Source organism: Megalobrama amblycephala, linkage group LG22 (assembly GCF_018812025.1).
Source record: "Megalobrama amblycephala isolate DHTTF-2021 linkage group LG22, ASM1881202v1, whole genome shotgun sequence".
In the NCBI taxonomy this organism is placed as follows: domain Eukaryota; kingdom Metazoa; phylum Chordata; class Actinopteri; order Cypriniformes; family Xenocyprididae; genus Megalobrama; species Megalobrama amblycephala.
In genome coordinates this window covers 13704740-13725510 of record NC_063065.1, presented here as the reverse complement: position 1 = coordinate 13725510, position 20771 = coordinate 13704740, and the positions used below count along the sequence as shown (strand labels likewise).

At 39.2% G+C, this 20771-nt stretch overlaps 1 protein-coding gene across 17 annotated transcripts in view; it reads left to right on the top strand.

Moving 5' to 3' along the window:
• The window catches only part of cnksr2a (connector enhancer of kinase suppressor of Ras 2a), a 104131-nt gene that overhangs the window by 66377 nt on the left and 16983 nt on the right, over positions 1–20771 (top strand). For 7 of the 17 annotated variants that reach the window (XM_048174715.1, XM_048174713.1, XM_048174719.1 and 4 more), the window contains 8 exons: positions 1117–1253; positions 3335–3525; positions 4372–4461; positions 10683–10891; positions 18095–18143; positions 18982–19157; positions 19800–19873; positions 19950–20089. In XM_048174715.1, the coding sequence (XP_048030672.1) occupies positions 1117–1253; positions 3335–3525; positions 4372–4461; positions 10683–10891; positions 18095–18143; positions 18982–19157; positions 19800–19873; positions 19950–20089 (1066 nt within the window). The remainder of the gene's footprint in view (positions 1–1116; positions 1254–3334; positions 3526–4371; positions 4462–10682; positions 10892–18094; positions 18144–18981; positions 19158–19799; positions 19874–19949; positions 20090–20771) is intronic. The other 10 variants (XM_048174724.1, XM_048174723.1, XM_048174717.1 and 7 more) reach the window with 3 other exon arrangements.

Genomic DNA, 20771 nt, shown 5'->3' with positions numbered 1-20771 from the left:
TACAAACAGCATGGCGTCGGTTTTACCGTATCAATTCGAGCCTGAGTCCTCATCCTTTGAATGCAACCATGTGTTGCGATTTGCTTTCGAAGCACAGAAAACTGCGTCAACTTGACATGTTGACAACATGAACCAAAACTATTTCAGGCCTTAGCTACAACTACAGTGTTTGAGGGCGGGTCAAAGTAGATGTTTATTCGTGGGCAGCCAGTGAAATCCATAGGCATTATGCAAATTTGTTACAAACCTACGTAGGTTAATGCAGGAAGAAAAACTGACGACTCATTTCACGCAGTTCAGGATCGGTTCTTTCTTTTGGGAGACAATAACACTTCTTCCTACTGAAATTTTGTATCGCAACCATCAAAACCTGTTTATTTTGTGTAAATAACAGGACTGCTGGGTATCGGAGTTGCTTTTGTGGTTCTTGCGTTGCTTTTTAAGTCATTTGCACTAACATCATTAAACTCAACCTGTTTTAAAAAGGGAACCTGAAAGTGTTTGTGTCTGTGCCAGAGAGTGCAGATTAGCTTTAATCGGCTTTTGCTGGAGGATTCAAGTTTAGTTCTAGACTTGTGACTCTAGACTAAACTTTTAGCCATTTTCCCCAACCACTGCCAGACAGATCTGCGCTTTGGCTGCTTTCATCTTACATGCTCATTTCACTGTGATTATTTGCACGTGCCTCTTTGTGCATGTCGTGTGTACATCCAAATGTGCAGTCTGTGTCACAACCCCTGTTCCCAGCCTTTCAGCTCACTGGAGACACTAATCACATGTCTGTAGTCTCTGAAGTCATTGTGTTCTCTGGAGATGCCACGAATGTTTCCATAGACTCCCACTCATTATGTCAAAGCATCCTGACCCAGAGATCCCAGTGCACTGTTTACTGCAGACAGCACTGCAGAGGGACTGCGCCGCCGTCTCACTGCTCAGGGACCTATTAATCTCTATGCCTCGCCCTTGTGACTGTCTGCAGATATCAGTGTCTGGGTCACGTCCTGGAACAGAGCTCCATTATTACATTTAGTTGAGCCCTCAGACGATTTTACCAGTCGTTTGAGCTCATAGTTGAAGAGAACTTTTATCTTTAATCCAATGATCTTGTCTGCCCAGCAGCCAGTTGTTCCCAGGAGTCCAACCAGCAGCTCAGCCACGCCTACAAGCACAATCAGCACACCCTCGAAGCGTGATAGCTCCGCCCTCCAAGACCTGTATATCCCGCCCCCTCCATCTGAGCCGTACACACCCAGGTAACTCATCCAGTAAAGGCTTTTTTTTTTATACTTTTGCTGTTTTTTTTTTAGTGAAGTTCACCTGTATAAGTTCCATATATCATATTTATCATGAGAATTTTCATCCTCGCTCACATCCTTACAATTAAATAAGCTGTTTTGCTACTGTACTTTTTAAATGCCTATTTTGATTGACCAACCTCTCTGTATTGGCAAAATTTATTGTGGAAGACTGTATATGAGCTGATGGTTTTGACATCAGCATTGTTGTGATTTGTGAATGATCTTTTATTCAGAGTTTAGATAACCTTTGTATGATCTGACTCACACTTGAAGATTTTTTCTTGCGTCACAGGAATAAATTACATTTTAAAATACATTAAAATAGAAAACATTTTGGTAACACTTTACAATAAAGTTAATTAGTTAACATTAGTTAACTACATTAGTTAACATGAACTAATAATGAACTGCACTTCTACAGCATTTAATAATCTTTGTTAATGTTAATTTCAACATTTACTAATACATTATTAAAATCTTGTTAACATTAGTTAATGCACTGTGAACTAACATGAACAAACAATGAACAACTGTATTTTCATTAACTAACGTTAATGAAGATTAGTAAATACAGTAACAAATGTATTGCTCACGGTTAGTTCATGTTAGTTAATACTTTAACTAATGTTTAACTAATGAACCTTATTGTAAAGTGTTACCAACATTTTAAATTGAAATAATATTTCAAAATATTACTGTTTTTTTACGGTGGCCGTGCAAAAAAAAGAAAAAAAACACCAGCAAATTAAGAAAACGTCATTAATTTGACAAAACATGCTGAAAATACAACACAACCAAATACAGAAACACACTGCAAATACTCACAACGCAACCAAATACATGAATGCACTGCAAATATTCACAACACAACCAAATACAGGGATGCACTGCGAATACTCACAACACAACCAAATACAGGAACATGCTGCAAATACTCACAACACAGCCAAATATAGAAATGCTCTGCAAATACTCACAACGCAACCAAATACAGGAACGCACTGTGAATATTCACAACACAACCAAATACAGGAACGCACTGCAAATACTCACAATGCAACCAAATACAGGAACACGCTGCAAATACTCACAATGCAACCAAATATAGAAATGCTCTGCAAATACTCACAATGCAACCAAATACAGGAACGCACTGCGAATACTCACAACACAACCAAATACAGGAACGCGTTTCGAATACTCACAACACAACCAAATACAGGAACACGCTGCAAATACTCACAATGCAACCAAATACAGGAATGCACTGCGAATACTCATAATGCAACCAAATACATGAATGCGCCGCAAATGCTCACAAAGCAACCAAATACAGGAACGCGCTGCGAATACTCACAATGCAATTAAATACAGGAACGTGCTGCAGATGCTCACAATGCAACCAAATACTCACAATGCAACCAAATACAGAAACGCACTGCGAATACTCACAACGCAACCAAATACAGAAACGCGGTACAAATATTCACAATGCAACCAAATACAGGAACGTGCTGCAAATACTCACAATGCAACCAAATACTCACAATGCAACCAAATACAGAAACGCACTGCGGATACTCACAACGCAACCAAATACAGAAACACGGTACAAATATTCACAATGCAACCAAATACAGGAACGTGCTGCAAATACTCACAAAACAACCAAACACAGAAACGCGCTGCAAATACTCACAATGCAACCAAATACAGTAACGCACTGCAAATACTCACAATACAACCAAATACAGAAACACGCTGAAAATACTTGTTGTGTTGTGAGTATTTGCGGCACATGTGTTGTCAAACTGATGTTTTCTTAATTTGCTGGTGTTTTTTCTATTTGCATGCATTTCTTCAGTGCGTTGAGCTCTCTCGCAGTGGGTTGAGCTCTCTCAGCCACCGTAGTTTTTACTGTATTTTTGATCAAATAAATGCAGCCTTGTTGTGCATAAAATACTTCTTTCAAAAACATTAAGAAATCTTACTGTGTGCATACAATCTAAATATACTGTGTTATGTTGTACTTTTAGAGATGAAAAAGGTAGTCTCACAGGTGATGGGGTACCTGTCGCAAAAGGGTCAGAATCACCAAACTCATTCCTAGATCAAGAGTACAGACGGCGATTTCCTCTCATGGAAGAGGAGGCCGTCCTGTATTGCTACGAGTACGACCCCAGCCACGGACCCACAACGTCCCGCCGAGACAGCACACCCACTTACGGTACACAAACACACACACAGACACAAATTTTGTCCATGAGCTCATCTCAGTAGGAGTTAAGTTGGTACAGCAGGGTTATTTACTCTTTTATCATGAAGAATTTGGTTTGTGCCTTTCTGTGCACCATAAAATCATTTGTCATTTTCCGCTGGGTTTTAACAGCAGATGTCTGAGGGACTGAATATTGACCCAGCTACAAACTCGAGGTGCAGACCAAACTTCTATGAACATCTGCTGATTGTAGAACAGCAAATAATGAGCAAATAATCATTCTTTACCCCAAATATGATGCATAACTGAAAGTTCAGTTAATAAGAAAACTGTTAATAAGAAACAGTTTTAGATCTGCAAAAGAAAGAACTGATTTGGGAAACTTCTGCTAATCTAAACATGTTCTGTGTTTGATGTTTTTCCATCACTGCGCATGATTGTATGTTTTTCGAGGTTCATAAAGTGAGCATGTCTGTAGCTAGTTTCTTGCGTAGGGGAGTTGATTTTAGATTTTCTGTAATTAAACTCTAGGGAGCTGGGCTGCATTTTGTTGTGAGTGTGTGTAGCATTATATCCCAAACCAGAGAACTCAGCTCTAGTCGTTAAATGCCAGCGTGAGCCTCTGCAGTGGCACAGAACTGCTGACACACTCCATGCCCGCTGCTTCCCTAGAAAATGAGAGGACACATTAACTGTGACAGTTTGTCCTACACAAACACACACTCGCTCAGACTTACCTTGGCGTCTGTGGAGAAAATGGATTGTGAACTGTCATTTTACCTCCATCTTTCTATCCCTTGTCTTTCCACACACACAGAATGTGATGTGTGTACATTCACATGTTTGTGCTTTCAGGTCGTATGAGGCCCATCTCTATGCCTGTGGAGTATAACTGGGTCCCTGACTACGAGGACCCAGCTAGAATGAAGAGAGAAGGTCGGAGAGGTGAAGTTTTTTGTCAGTTACAGTAACTACACATGGTTCTCTTGTTTTCATTAATTCTCCTTTTTACTCTGCAAAGGTATGGAAAAGTAATCATCAAACTGATTACAAAAAGAGTGGCCCATCTTAGGTGTCCAGTTTTGTATATTTATAGGTATTATTTTATGTGATTTTACATATATTTTTTATTAAACATCAAGATTTTTTGGGTTAAATAAAATACTATTAAAGAATATTGTAATTAAAAAATTATTTAAAAATAATAGAGCTAAGCTTCGTTTAAAATGGATCAATTTCATTGCATACACAGGTTTTCTCTGAATTTTTTTGCTTTTCTTATGCATTTTTAAATTATTTTCAACCAACTAATTTCAAGGTGGATCTATAGAGTAACGAAAGGTGTAGTTTATATATATATATTATGTCTATATACAGTGGGTACGGAAAGTATTCAGACCCCCTTAAATTTTCACTTTTTGTTATATTGCAGCCATTTGCTAAAATCATTTAAGTTCATTTTTTTTCCTCATCAATGTACACACAGCACCCCATATTGACAGAAAAACACAGAATTGTTGACATTTTTGCAGATTTATTAAAAAAGAAAAACTGAAATATCACATGGTCCTAAGTATTCAAACCCTTTGCTCAGTATTTAGTAGAAGCACCCTTTTGATCTAATACAGCCATGAGTCTTTTTTGGGAAAGATGCAACAAGTTTTTCACATCTGGATTTGGGGATCCTCTGCCATTCCTCCTTGCAGATCCTCTCCAGTTCTGTCAGGTTGGATGGTAAATGTTGGTGGACAGCCATTTTTAGGTCTCTCCAGAGATGCTCAGTTTGGTTTAAGTCAGGGCTCTGGCTGGGCCATTCAAGAACAGTCACGGAGTTGTTGTGAAGCCACTCCTTCGTTATTTTAGCTGTGTGCTTAGGGTCATTGTCTTGTTGGAAGGTAAACCTTCGGCCCAGTCTGAGGTCCTGAGCACTCTGGAGAAGGTTTTCGTCCAGGATATCCCTGTACTTGGGGGCATTCATCTTTTACTTGATTACAACCAGTCGTCCTGTCCCTGCAGCTGAAAAACACCCCCACAGCATGATGCTGCCACCACCATGCTTCACTGTTGGGACTGTATTGGACAGGTGATGAGCAGTGCCTGGTTTTCTCCACACATACCGCTTAGAATTAAGGCCAAAAAGTTCTATCTTGGTCTCATCAGACCAGAGAATCTTATTTCTCACCATTTTGGAGTCCTTTAGGTGTTTTTTTTTAAAAACTCCATGCGGGCTTTCATGTGTCTTGCACTGAGGAGAGGCTTCCGTCGGGCCACTCTGCCATAAAGCCCCGACTGGTGGAGGGCTGCAGTGATGGTTGACTTTCTACAACTTTCTCCCATCTCCCGACTGCATCTCTGGAGCTCAGCCACAGTGATCTTTGGGTTCTTCTTTACCTCTCTCACCAAGGCTCTTCTCCCCCGATAGCTCAGTTTGGCCAGCTCTAGGAAGGGTTCTGGTCGTCCCATACGTCTTCTATTTAAGGATTATGGAGGCCACTGTGCTCTTAGGAACCTTAAGTGCAGCAGAATTTTTTTGTAACCTTGGCCAGATCTGTGCCTTGCCACAATTCTGTCTCTGAGCTCTTCAGGCAGTTCATTTGACCTCATGATTCTCATTTGCTCTGACATGCACTGTGAGCTATAAGGTCTTATATAGACAGGTGTGTGGCTTTCCTAATCAAGTCCAATCAGTATAATCAAACACAGCTGGACTCAAATGAAGGTGTAGAACCATCTCAAGGATGATCAGAAGAAATGGACAGCACCTGAGTTAAATATATAAGTGTCACAGCAAAGGGTCTGAATACTTAGGACCATGTGATATTTCAGTTTTTCTTTTTCAATAAATCTACAAAAATGTCAACAATTCTGTGTTTTTCTGTCAATATGGGGTGCTGTGTGTACATTAATGAGGAAAAAATGAACTTAAATGATTTTAGCAAATGGCTGCAATATAACAAAGAGTGAAAAATTTAAGGGGGTCTGAATACTTTCCGTACCCACTGTATATTAAATTATGTCTATGGTATTGTTTGACACTATTCCTACATCCAAAAATTATCATGTATACTATTATACATAATTTATTATTATATTGTCATGGTCCTGCTGACAACCAGAAAGTGTCCAAAACCTTTTTGTCATAATTAACTTTTTATTGGTTCATTTAAAATGGTCCTGCAGTGTGAAAAATCAATTTTTAATAGTACAAATATTCAATTTAACCTCTTTAATTAATATTAAACCATAAAATAGCATGTATAATAAATGTTGATGAGTTGGAAAATGTTTGATTAAAATAGTTTTCGATGAATTATAGCATATCCCATCGCAGGGAACTGCTGAAACCCCTTGAATTTTTATGCCGGCATCTTTTAACCATCAGGATTTTATTGAATCGTGAAAAGTAGGCTATGATGTTGAATCAGTATCAGATGAGCAAAAGTGCTGTTTTAATATAACATTGTGATATTGTTTCTGTGCAACAATTCTATAAACAAAAACTTAATGTTGAGTAATTGACATTTCAGACACAAATATGGTCAGCAACTTCAGAGCCTTTGTTACATCAGCAGAAAAGGAGATGAAGAACGTTATTACATTTTAATGGAAGATTATGAAAAGATATATCTATATTTTTTCTTATTTTGAACATGCACTGATGAATCATACAAAATAAAACCAGGGACAATTATTGTATAGTTTATTAAAAAGTAAAAAGTAGAATATCATAAATAATACAATTTATAAAAATTATAAATATTATAAAATACATTTATTTAAAAAATAACAATGTACTTATCCTGAATATCTTCTTTAGGCTTAATATTCACTTTCAAATGCGTCTTTGTTTTCCATCAGTTGATTCTTCTCATTCTGCCTGGATTTCCCTTTATTCTTTCTCTCAGTTTCTTTGTTATTGCATTCTCATGGCACTTATTCAGGAGTGATGTTTAGCTGAGCTCTTTTCCATGGATCTAATTCTCCTCGCTGCACGGTTGCTCTGAACTGCGCTGGGCATTGCTGATTACTTCCTGTGGCCGCACTGCATGCAGTGCCAGGATAACAGTGGCAGTCTCTGAGCACCAACACAGAGCCAGTGTGCGCTAGTGCCGAGACCGTCTCATTTGGCTGCCGCTTTAGAAATACAGTCCAGAACTCTGACAGAAATAGTTGAACTGCAAGAACGTAGAAAGATAATATCAATGGAACTAATTTAATTAGTGTGTTTTTTTAGTTCAGATTTAGTTCAGGTTAAAGTTTGGCTCGTTAGCATGTTTTAGTGAATCTTCATCACCATCTTCATTGCGGCTGCAGAGGCAGCATCTTTTGTTTTGACTCACTCTGGTCGTGTCTTACAGCTTTCCCACGCTAACATGTTTTCTTTCGGTTGTCTCCTCCAGGACCTCCAAACCCCTCTCTTTTCTTTTCTTTTCTTTGTGGAACTTGTGTGTCTTTATATGCGTGTTTTAGAGCAGGGGGGTGGATGATCACCTGGCTGTGTCTCCTAGCTGCTATTTGATCCTGTTAAGCAGCTCTGTCTATCCACATTGTGTGGAGATTAGCGTCTTGATAGCTCTCTTATTTCCTTGCTTTCTCGACTCCCTCTTTTCCTTAAAACTCCGGGGAGAAAATGCTGGTGTTGAGGCTGCCAGATGGTGTTTAGCTGAGAGTAAGAAAGATGGTTAAAAAAGAAAGAGGCACTCGAAGGAGATGGCGAGAGTGATGTAGGAAGAAGATTGCGAGAATGCGGGAGTGGAGAGAGGGTCAGAGAGGATAAAGATGTATTAAGGTCACCCACAGCTTGGAAATCTGGGTAATTTGTCATTCCGGGTAACAGTGATAGTATTTTACTGTCGGAATGGTTGTTCTACTAAAGTAATCCTCTGAATAGCATTGCATTCAAAATTCAGAAAATTCATGCATTCTGTTTTGAGGCTTGATTTTCAAAAACAAACATAAAGGTAGAGTTGCACGATTTGGAGGGGGGGGGGGGGGGATTCTTGCTAAACTCCAGGCTTGCTGTGCTTATTTGTAGGACAGCGCAATTTGGCCCACATTTTTTTGATTATGCATCAATATGACTATAAAATAATAATAATAATAATAAATTGAGTATTTAAAGGGGTCATGAACTGCGTTGTTTTATTGTTTTATGATGTTTCCTGGGGTGCACTTATAATGTTAGTATGCTTTTTACATCAAAAATGGTCATAATTTAGAAATAAAAGGCATTTTCCTACCCTGATTTTAGCCCTCTTATTTGAACGCTCTGTTTTAAGGGGCGTGTCTGCTGTGAGACTTCAGTGTAAACACCCACTGCTGTGATTGGCTAACATTTGTGCCTATGAAATAGCTAAGTATTACTCTCTCGAAACTTTTAGCACGTTTTTACTATTACAGCTCTCAAAGTTAACTAATCGTGAAATGTATTGATTATAGCATTAGATTTAGATCTTTGGCATTATATTTAGATTGTGTCATGAAAGGTTGCAGTGATGAACACTGTAGCTGATCACAGACATGTTGTTGATCACATGAAATTAGTTATCTCATCATTGCAACTCAATTTCTGCACACTAACACATGCTTTCATCATAACTAACAGTACAAATGTGATGTAATTAAGATAAAAATGTGAGTTTTGCCACGTTCTTTGATCGCTTTCTATATATAATGTAATCACCGTTTAAACAACAGATTATTTTCATCCTACTAAGAGAAACAATGTGAAGTTGACCGTTTAGTCACTGCTTTGATTTACTGACAGAACATCTGACTGTACATGAATCATTACATATCAGATCAGGCAAGTTGATTTCTCAATTCATGACCCCTTTAAGAAAAATAAAAGCTTGAAAAAAAGCTTGATGTTTAACTTAATTTTAGTTTAAATTTTAGTTGTAGACAGCCATAAATATTAGTATTGTTTACATTTTGGTGGAAAACCGCAGGGAGCCCTTTAAAGCTTCTCCTTTGTTGACAGCAAGTTGACAGGTGTGGTTTTGATATTCGCATTAAGCCATGTCACGATTTTATTTTTATTTTCGATTAATCGTGCAGCCCTACATAAATGTAAATTGTTAATGATGTATTTTTCAGAACTTCCAACTGACATAAACGTACATTGTTTTTGATGGATTTTCCAGAACTTTCCAACTGACATTTTAGAAGATCCATCCACCTCTTGTCCATTTCAATGAGCTTTATACTGTAGTTTAAAACTCAAGAAGTTACAGTTAATTCATTTATGATTTATTATGACTCTACTAGATTGTGAGCCCTTTCTGGCTTAATGTATGCAATTTAAAATCTGCCACCTCTTCAACTTTTTCATCAGCGTGAGGGAAACCGAGCCGTAAAGAAGAGGGAACTTCTTCTGGAAGCATGCTGTTGCCATGGAAACTCTGACAGGAGCTCTCCTGAGTGTTTCACATCCCATTGGCTGCTGCCGGGCAACGGTGGACTTGGGTGTGGGAGAAGGGAAGCCCAACAATGGCTGCGGTGGTTCCTAAATCAAAGGACGAGCTCAAATCAAGGCTGCTGGGAGCCCGTTGGTTTGGCTCGCTAATATGGCTGTGACCAATCGGCTTGTTATGCTCATTAGGCAAGAATAAGCCTATAGAGTTTGATTGGATTCGACTGATTTGAGAAGAGTGCACAGGCTTAAGTAGTGCTAATGATAGACCTCTATTGAGGGAATGAATCATTGTGATTGGCCAATTGAGGTTTGGAGTATTTCGAGAGGGGTTTGGGATGCTTGATTGATGGAATACTAATGCAAGCTTATTCAGTGATTTGACACAGCACAACCTGGAAAATGTCCATAATGTTTGAGAAGGACTGGCTGTACAGATGTAATTTTGATTTACTGCACATGCCAGACAAAATCTCTAATGCCTGATTAACCATATAAAATGGTGACATTGTTGGGGGAAAAAATCCTTTCATAGCGAGTGGTGTAGCCTTGTGGTTTAACTGGTAATAAAATGGTTGCAGATAAATGATTAAAAGAGGGGGTGGGGGTGGTACCCCTCCGTCCAGAACCCGGGGCGGTCACACCAGTTGCACCACCCTAAGGACATGCAACCTGTGCAGATGTTGACATGGGGCTTTCATGCTCCAAAAAAACTACTGTTATTAAAAATATTGTTCTTTCTCTCTCTCAGAAAACTCTCTGTTGCGGTATATAAGTGATGAGAAGGCTGCTGATCTGGCAGGGCGGAGCATGAAGAGGGACACGGGAAAACGCGGCAAGAAGAAGAGCGAGAAGAGCGGGAGCCCCACCCACTACGCCCTCCTCCCCACCCTCCAAATGGAGGTGCTCCGGCAGGAATCCATGAACACACCCAACCCAGACTCCACCTCTCTTTACCATGTGAGTAGTATGTTTTCTGTCAAAGTCCTCTGAAGGGAAACAGTTCATTCTGTTTCCAAAAATATCTAAACATTCTTAAAAATATAAACTACCATTCAAATGTTTGAGGTCAGTTTGATATTTAAAAAAAAAAAAGAAATTAATGCTTTTATTCAGCAAGGATACAATAAACTGATCAAAACTGACAGTGCAAAATTGTTACTAAAGATTTTTATTTCAAATAAATGCCGATTTTTTTTTTAACTTTGTTCATCCTGAAAAATTGTATCATTTAAAAAAAATATATATTTTTGTGTGTGCGTACTGTATATACTGATTATACAATACTGTTTTTGTTTTTTTTAGCCTGCTATTACGTGAGTTTGTTCACTATTGAGTCGAGTAGTATGTTTGCCTTTAATCTGACATGCCTCAATCAGGTTCTTTCTCTTTGTCTAAGAGTATACATATACTGTATATACTGATTATACAATACTGTTTTTTTTTAGCGTGCATTTACGGGAGTTTGTTCACTATTGAGTCGAGTAGTATGTTTGCCTTTAATCTGACATGCCTCAATCAGGTTCTTTCTCTTTGTCTAAGAGTATACATATACTGTATATACTGATTATACAATACAGTTTTTTTTTAGCGTGCTTTTACGGGAGTTTGTTCACTATTGAGTCGAGTAGTATGTTGTATGTTCACCTTTAAACTGACAAGCCTCAATCAGGTTCTTTCTCTTTGTCTAAGAGTATATATATATATACTGTATATACTGATTATACAATACTGTTTTTTTTTACCGTGCTATTACGGGAGTTTGTTCACTGTTGAGTCGAGTAGTATGTTTGCCTTTAATCTGACATGCCTCAATCAGGTTCTTTCTGTTTGTCTAAGAGTATACATATACTGTATATACTGATTATACAATAATGTTTTTTTTTTTAGCGTGCTTTTACGGGAGTTTGTTCACTATTGAGTCGAGTAGTATGTTGTATGTTCACCTTTAATCTGACATGCCTCAATCAGGTTCTTCCTCTTTGTCTAAGAGTATATATATATACTGTATATACTGATTATACAATTCCTTTTTTTTTTTTTTGTGTGCTTTTACGGGAGTTTGTTCACTATTGAGTCGAGTAGTATGTTGTATGTTCGCCTTTAATCTGACATGCCTCAATCAGGTTCTTCCTCTTTGTCTAAGAGTATCTTTCAGTCTCTTTTTGAGTGTCATGCAGTCTGGATTGGGCTAAACTCAGAGATTGTGAGGAAAATCGCACAGTGTCTGTGTTCCTTTTATTTTCTGTTGCTCAAACAAAGAGTTATTCTTCAAGGCCTGGATGCTTTCACCAGCTCTTTGCTCGATCAAGGTCTCTGTGATCACCGCAGGTAGAGTCTTACATAGTTTTCATTAAAAGCACCAGGTCATGGTGTGCAGAAGTAGAATGTATACTTACACCCACATGCTGAGTGAGTGTTTGTGTGTGTGCGTGTGTGTGTGTGTGTGCGCATGTGTATATAATGAGAGTTGTTAGTCCTCTACCTTTAGTCAGTGTGGAGGTGTGTGGGAATTTGTGCTCAGCCCTGCATGTATGTGTGTGTGTGTGTGGGTTTTCTCAGTGAGACCAGCCATCCTGTGTGTGAAGTTATTAGGAATGGAGGTGAGATCTGGCTGTCGTTTTTAAGAAGGAATGTGGCAGCCGATGTTCTCGGAATGCACACACACCGACGCAGCCATAACCACACACACACAAACACCAAGGGAAAACTAATAATCCGGGGAAAAGTGACTCGCTGTGGTGTGTCACAGTGTGCATATGGATGCTGAGTAGGCAGATGGTGGTTCAGTAGCGGTGGGCGGGGCTAAGTCATGTTGTCATCTGTCACAGGCCACGGAGTGACGTGATTGGCCAAGCTCCATTTGAAACAGAGCTGTGATTGGCCAAGACTCGGCCATGTGCTGTCTTCATGTCAATATGTTGTGCTTAAAATCTTGATATGCCCGCCAGCCCATGAGAAATGATTATGTGTTTGGTTCTCTCTGTATCTTTTTTTCCCCTACAAAATGAAGTCTAATTATAGGTCCTCATGAAGAAGTGTGAATCCCAGCTGGGGTGTTGCAGTCTTGCGTACGAGTGACTTTCACAGTGTATCTTACCTGCTGCTTCTGTTTAGAGACACCTAGCAAGGTGACGTATCTGTGTCCATATGTCCTCTGACCTGATGTGTGTTATATGGTGTACAGGCCAGGGTTTGGACAACTTGGGTGCTGACCACTTCAACACTATAATTTTGGACCAGAACCAATGTGCTGGTCTCAGCACTCTTACTTTTGCTTTTTCTGTAGCTCATGAACTTTTCTAGAGACTCCGCTAACTTATAATCTGCATATTCCACTCTGAATTGTACATGATTATAGGATAGAGAAGAGACAAGATGAAATGAAACAAGAGAAGGTAAGATGCAAAAAGAGAAGAGGTGAGAGGAGATGAGATAAAATGAGAAAAGAAGGTGAGATGTGAGAAGATGCAAAAGGAGAAGAGTCAATACGACATGAAAAGAGATGTGAAGATGATACAAAATCAGAAGAGAAGAGGAAATAAAAGAAGAGACAAGATGAGAAGTAAAAAGACAAAATGAAATAAGAAGAGGAAGTAAGAGGTGTGATAAGATGAGAAGAGACAAGATAAGAAAACATCAGAAGAGAAGAGACAAGAGGAGAATTGAAGAGACCAAATTGATATGAGAACATAAGATGCGAGAAGAAGTGAGAGGAGACAAGAAGAGACTATATGAGACAAGACCAGAAGAGAAGAGAGACAGCGAGATAAAACATGGAGAGGGGAACATAGCAGAAACTAGCAGAAGTAAGAGGAGATAAGAAGAGACAAGGTGAAACCAAATGACAAGAGGTAAGATGAAAAGTAAAGAGACAAGATCGTAAGACGTGAGAGGAGACAAGAAGAGAGGAGACACGACGAAGCAGCAAAATGAATATGCAAGATGATGTGGGGAGATGCAAGAAGAAAAGAGGAGAGAATTAAACAAGAAGAGATGGTAATATTAGAGTAGAAGATATTTAGAAGAGAAGGTCAAGTGAGCTGAAAGATGAGTAAGATGCCAAAGGAGAAGATGCAGTGAGGTGGTGCAAGAAAAACAGAGCAGAGAGACCAAGCTGTGTTGCGTTGATTTAATAAGGCTGCCTCTGTTGGTATGTGCTGTGTAACTGCATCAGGTTCTGTTGTTTACTGTGGTGTTTTATTGCCTGCGCTGCAGTCCGATAAGAAAGCTGCAGTTTGTCTAAACAGTGCCAGGACCCTGACCTCACACTCAAGGAGAACGTTCACTCACTCCATCCACTGGACACACACATAGAACTCTTTTTCCTGACTGTTGGAAAAACTATATACACAGCCTAGTGCCTGCAGTCTTACGGCCTGTTCACACCTTGGACGATAATGATAAAGATAACGATAAAGAATAGTTCTAAATATCATTCTAAATATAAAAGAATAGCAGAGTCCACACCACAACTATAAAGATAACAGTGAAACAATATCACTTTCAGAACGATTGATCAGAAACCATTCAAAGCTGTAGATGAAAAACCTGCAACGTGTCCTTGGAATAAACAGAATGATATTGTCCTCTGGTGTGGATGCTAATATAGTTATCTTTATTGTTCTTGGTATGAACAGGGCTTTATTCATTTGAGACCCCCAATGTCATCACATTATTAGAAAACCACAAGAATTAAAAGAGCCTCTAGAGAAGGTACTGTTTACCTATATAACAAGAGAGGATAAAGGGTTAGTTACTAGTTCATTAATTACGTAAGACCTTTGTTCATCTTCGGAACACAAATTAATATATTTCGATGAAATCCGAGAGCTGACTCGTCCATAGACAGCAATTTAAGCACCACTTTCGAGGTCCAGAAAGGTACTAAAGACATCGTTAAAATAGTCCATGTGACTGCGGTGGTTCAACCTTAAAGGTGCCATCGAACGTTTTTTTACAAGATGTAATATAAGTCTAAGGTGTCCCCTGAATGTGTCTGTGAAGTTTCAGCTCAAAATACCCCATAGATTTTTTTTTTATTAATTTTTTTAACTGCCTATTTTGGGGCATCATTAACTATGCACCGATTCAGGGGCAGCTGGCCCTTTAAATCTTGTGCTCCCTGCCCATCAAGCTCGCGACTCTATAATACAGTGCATTTACAAAGTTCACACAGCTAATATAACCCTCAAATGGATCTTTACAAGATGTTCGTCATGTATGCTGCATGCATGCTTCGGGTCATGTGAGTATAGTATTTATTTGGATGTTTAATTTTGATTCTGAATGAGTTTGATAGTACTCCGTGGCTAAAGCTAACATTACACACTGTTGGAGAGATTTATAAAGAATGAAGTTGTTTATGAATTATACAGACTGCAAGGGTTAAAAAATGATTGTCTCCGTGAATACAGTAAGAAACGATGGTAACTTCAACCAACAGTAGCCTACATTAGCAACATGCTAACGAAACATTTAGAAAGACAATTTACAAATATCACTAAAAAATCATGGATCATGTCAGTTATTATTGCTCCATATGCCATTTTTCGCTGTTGTTATTGCTTGCTTACCTAGTCTGATCATTTGACTGCACAGATCCAGACGTTAAATACTGCCTGCCCTTGTCTAATGCCTTTCATAATGTTGGGAACATGGGCTGGCATATGCAAATATTGGGGGCGTACACCCCGACTGTTACGTAACAGTCGGTGTTATGTTGAGATTCGCCTGTTCTTCTGAGGTCTTTTAAACAAATGAGATTTATATAAGAAGGAGGAAACAATGGAGTTTGAAACTCAATGTATGTCTTTTCCATGTACTGAACTCTTGTTATTCAACTATGCCGAGGTAAATTCAATTTTTAATTCTAGGGCACCTTTAATGTTATGAAGCGAAAATACTTTTGTGCGCAAAAACAAAACAAAAATAACGACTTTATTCAATGATATCTTCTCTTTATGTGTCATTCTCCTACGCTGTTTACGTTTAGCGCTTCCGTGTTCTATGTCAGAATGTCGACTCATTATTTAAAGAAGTCTTTAATAACTTTCTGGACCTTGAAAGTGGTGGTTAAATCGCTGTCTATGGATGAATCAGATACCTCTCGGATTTCATCAAAAATATCTTAATTTGTGTTCCGAAGATGAATGATGAGTGAGGAATTAATGACAGAATTTTCATTTTGGGGTGAACTAACCCTTTAATGCACATGCTTTGAGGCCATCACATGCTGCATATGTCAGCATATGTCAGTTGTTGATATCACAGCGGAAGAGGTTTGTACCATATGTCATGTGAATTGGGAGCCTGTGTTGCCATGTGGCATTCAGTTGTAGCCTGTTGGCAAGTCTTAACATGCCATCTAGGATGTGTTACTGAACAAGAGAGATTCAATCTATGTCTGTTCTGAGAGAGACCCACAACATCAGAGACTGAGAGAATGGATGAACAGAACCATTTCAGAAGAAAACAATACAGAGATGGATATTGCAGAAGTCGAAGAACAAAGCCATGTTCCTGCCACATCCTGAGATGTAACAACTGTGTTTACTTGAGTCACATGGGTTGTAGTTGTCCCATAACGCTCTTTCTTTGAAGGTCATGATTCCCGAGGCATAAGAAATGAAGCTTAGAACATTTTTGGACTCGGTAGCTGATGCACATCTCGTGTTCATGTCTTGTAGGATTTGTTCTGGGTGTGTATTTCTGTTCATCATCCAAGTGACTTCATGCGTTGCAGAGTGCTTGAGGTTCTGCAACATTTAGACTCATTCATGAAACACAAGAAGAGCGAATTTCTGTGTAAGTCATTCGTAAAAACATTCCTACGCAAGGATGGTTTTACGAACCATTGACAGAAATTGTTCTGCTCATGTTAAATGAATGAGGCCCGTTACACGATTCTTAGTCACTATAGGAGTTGCTCTCCACCCCCTGCACCGTTTTAGTGATTGCCAGTGATGATTTCCAGCAAGTTTGGATGTCCTTTGAGGGTCGGCAGGGCCATTAACTCAGCAAGACTCCCTCTGTTTCTTCAATGACATTGTAACTGACGTTTATTACTGCAAATCAAGGTTGGGCATTGCCTGTAGGCATTCGCCCTTCTACTTATTATTTAGTTTCTTTGATATATATGCTGTGTCATAGTTTGCTCCATCACTTTCCTTTATTCATGTCTAGGTGTTGAATCCTCAGGGAAGTTTGTCTTAATGTGTCTTAAAGTGTTTCTCACAAATTGCTTCAGTTCACACCTTCTGAAGAGATTCCCACAGTGCTTTGGGAGGGAGTCGCATTGACATTGAAGTGTGTTATGAGGTTAAATGCTGGGAAAATCACCATCTTGTTTGTCAATTTGGGCTTCATTTTATAGGAAAGTGAGGTAAAAGAGGGTAAATGGTATTGGAACGTGACCCAGTACTCAGTCTTGGGTCACTGGAAAACCACAGTTTTTACTGAAAAACCAATGAGGCCACTTGAACAAACAGGAAACCATCTTCAAGAAATGGACACGGTATATTTAGATACTCCTGAATAAATAAAGACGTTCTTCAAACCAGTTGACTGAGTTTCTAAACACGTTCCATTAATCAATTTAAGTTATTCCTCTTGGGGCAGCTTCCCTCCTCAGGCACATATCAATAAATCAATTAGTGTGATGTTAGTGTTTTCTTTCAGTCAGTGGTGCTGTTGCTAATCTTTTAGCATAGCGACACAAGTTTACCTCTTAATTTATGCCCAAGCTCACAGGAAGTTTCTTCACAGAAGAGAATTGCCACAGGGCTTGGATCATAAATATGCGCTCAGTCTGGGTGTGCTGATCCAAGAATTACTGCTCAATAAACACATAGGCCAAGGATGTTAGAAAACGTATTTATTTTCTCTCTATCCCGTTTCCCGCCTTCCTTCTCTCTAGCTGTTGGGCTTTCACGGCTTCATCTGCTCGGATGTCGCCTCTGATTTTAATTGGTTGTGCGATGGATTGATGCTTGGAGATTGTTATGTTCACACATTTCCTCCATGTGATTCCACTCGGGAGAATCGGATGTGTTGACCGATAATATGGTCAAGATATTTTTGTCTCGTTTCACTTACTACTGATGTATTTTCCAAAATTTCTCCATAAATAATATATAAATATATATATATTCTGCTTTACAGACATTCCAGGGATCCTCTCTGCTATCCAAGACCAAGAAAAAGAGTAAAGGTGATCACTTATTTTTCCTTATTCTCATGTATGGGAACATTGTCTTCATTGCAAATACTGCTTGCATATTTTGACTGCACAAGGCAAAAAATAGGCCACCAACATAAACAGGAAAGAGTAAAGAAAGTTAATTTCCAACGTAATTATAAGTACTCTGCCATAATTTTTTGTATTACAGTAATTTTGATATGAGTAAGAGGTGTTCCTAGCCATAACACAAAGTGGAGGTGGTTGATTGCTGCTAAGCAATCTAGCAATGTGTTATATTAAAGGAACAGTTCAAACAAAAATGTAAAACACAAAATGTGATGCTCAAATTGCCTGCTTTCAGTACTATGAAAGGGAATATTATCCACTAAAAAAGACAAAAACCAGCATAAGTGGCTTTTATGACTGTACTGTAAGTAATGTTGTAAGTCTTTTGATGCAATTTGTGCAATTAAATGACCAAAATTCAAGTTGTTATTTACTGGTCATTTTAAACCAAAGATCTCAAATCTCATTTACAAATATGGTGCATAAAGATGTGGCTCATAATCAGTCATGACATGCCAAGTTTAAAAATGTGCATAATCAAAACTCTGAATGAGATTTGAGAGCCATGGGAATTTTCATAATTTTGGTCTGTTTCTGACACAAAGTTATCATACTGTTTCAGAAGTATAGTGCACAAGCCAAATAGATTACATTTAATGATTTTTTTTCCATTTTGGATTGTTCACTGGTCACTATTCACTTTCATTGGATCTTTTTGTGGTCTACAAAAGAAATAAAGTCCAATCAGGACTTTGAGTCTGAACTATCTGTTTTATAACATTTATTAATACATATTGTCCAGCAGCTCCGCTGTCCTCCATCAGTAAGAGACGAATCTCCTGTAAGGACCTGGGCCGTGGAGATTGTGAGGGCTGGCTGTGGAAGAAGAAGGATGCTAAGAGCTATTTCTCACAGAAATGGAAGAAGTACTGGTTTGTTTTGAAGGACGCCTGCTTATACTGGTACATGAACGAGGAGGTGAGTGTATAAGTGCGTTGGGCCAATACAGTTATCTTTGTTGTTTCTCGTATCCACCAACGCAGCAGAAACTGTATCGATCTAGAGATGAGACTTTAATTGGTGCCGGCTTTACCCTCTTGTGTGGAGCAAGATTAATGCTCATCTAGCCCAACAAAACAGCTCCCTCGCTCTTCTCGCTCCCTTGCTCCCTCGCTTTTGATTAATTACTCCTCGAATCTATGCTTTTTATCACAGCCTGGGCCTGGGATACGGCTGCCGTTCTGGAGGTTTCGGAGGAAGGATGGGGAGGGGAGGGTTCCTCTCGGCCTGGTTTTGGTCCACTGAGAATCCTGCAACATAGTCCGGCTTTGCTATAATTGATGATCTTCTACTGTGTGGCTTTTGTAAACACAGACAGTCTTACGGAGAGCCGCAACAATTTATGCTTTTCATTTATTTATGCAGAGCTCCTGTCAGCAGTGCTGCTGCAATTTAATGCTGAGAAAAAAGTAATGGAATGAACCAAGAGAGAGAGAGAGAGAAAAGAAAGGAGAGAATAAGGAGATGTAACTCCTAATGAGGACGTAATGACATTACAGAAGAGTGTAAGTGGGGTGAAGCGTCCGCACAATCCTCTCTCTTTTTTTCTCCACCTTTTAGGACGAGAAGGCCGAAGGGTTTGTTAGTCTCCCCGAGTTCAAGATTGATAGAGCCAGTGAATGTCGCAAAAAATAGTGAGTACTTTTACGAACTTTTGAGTAATGTGACGATGCTTGACAAATTCTTATTGAAACTTTGCTCCCTATTCAGTGCGTTTAAAGCGTGCCATCCCAAAATCAAGAGCTTCTACTTCGCAGCGGACGGCGTGGATGATATGAACAGATGGTTGAGTCGTCTCAACATGGCGGCTGCCGGCTATGCAGAAAGAGAGCGTATCCGTCAGGAACAGGGTGAGGATACTTGTAGTAAGTTTATGGGTTCGATTCCCAAGAAATATGAACCTTGAATGCAAAGGAAGTCGCTTTCAATGTAAACGTCTACCGGATGTGTAAATGTAAAAGAGAATGGTGGAGCCTACCAAAATTCAGAGCTACATTTCCCAAAAGCATCGCAAGCCTGAGGAGATCATAGAGACCATCGGTGGCTATGGTTTCTATGATCTACTTGCAATGCTTTTGGGAAATGCAGCCAGATTACTTGGGAAAATTACATCATTTTACTACAATCTAAAGAAGGTATGGGCAACTCTGGCTCTCCAGATCCACTTTCCTGCAGAGTTTTGCTCCAACCCTAACTCTGAACACACCTGAACAAGCTAATCAAGGTCTTCAGGATTACTAGGAAGCTACAGGCAGGTACGTTTGATCAAAGATTGAGCCAAACACTGAAGGGAAGTGGATCTGCAAGGCTAGAGTTGCCTGAGAAGGCTGAGTTGCTGCAGATCGTCATCAAAAAAGAAAAGAATGTTGGGCGGAGACTTGGTTCTATGCATTGGTCGTTAATTGGATTTGAGATGAGGGAATTGCACTCAGAAATGAAGACAAGATTATGGAGGGATGGGGTTTAAGCTGGCAAAATGATTGGAGAACTCTGGCATAACATTTGGTGTTTTTTACTGAAAGATTGGGTTAT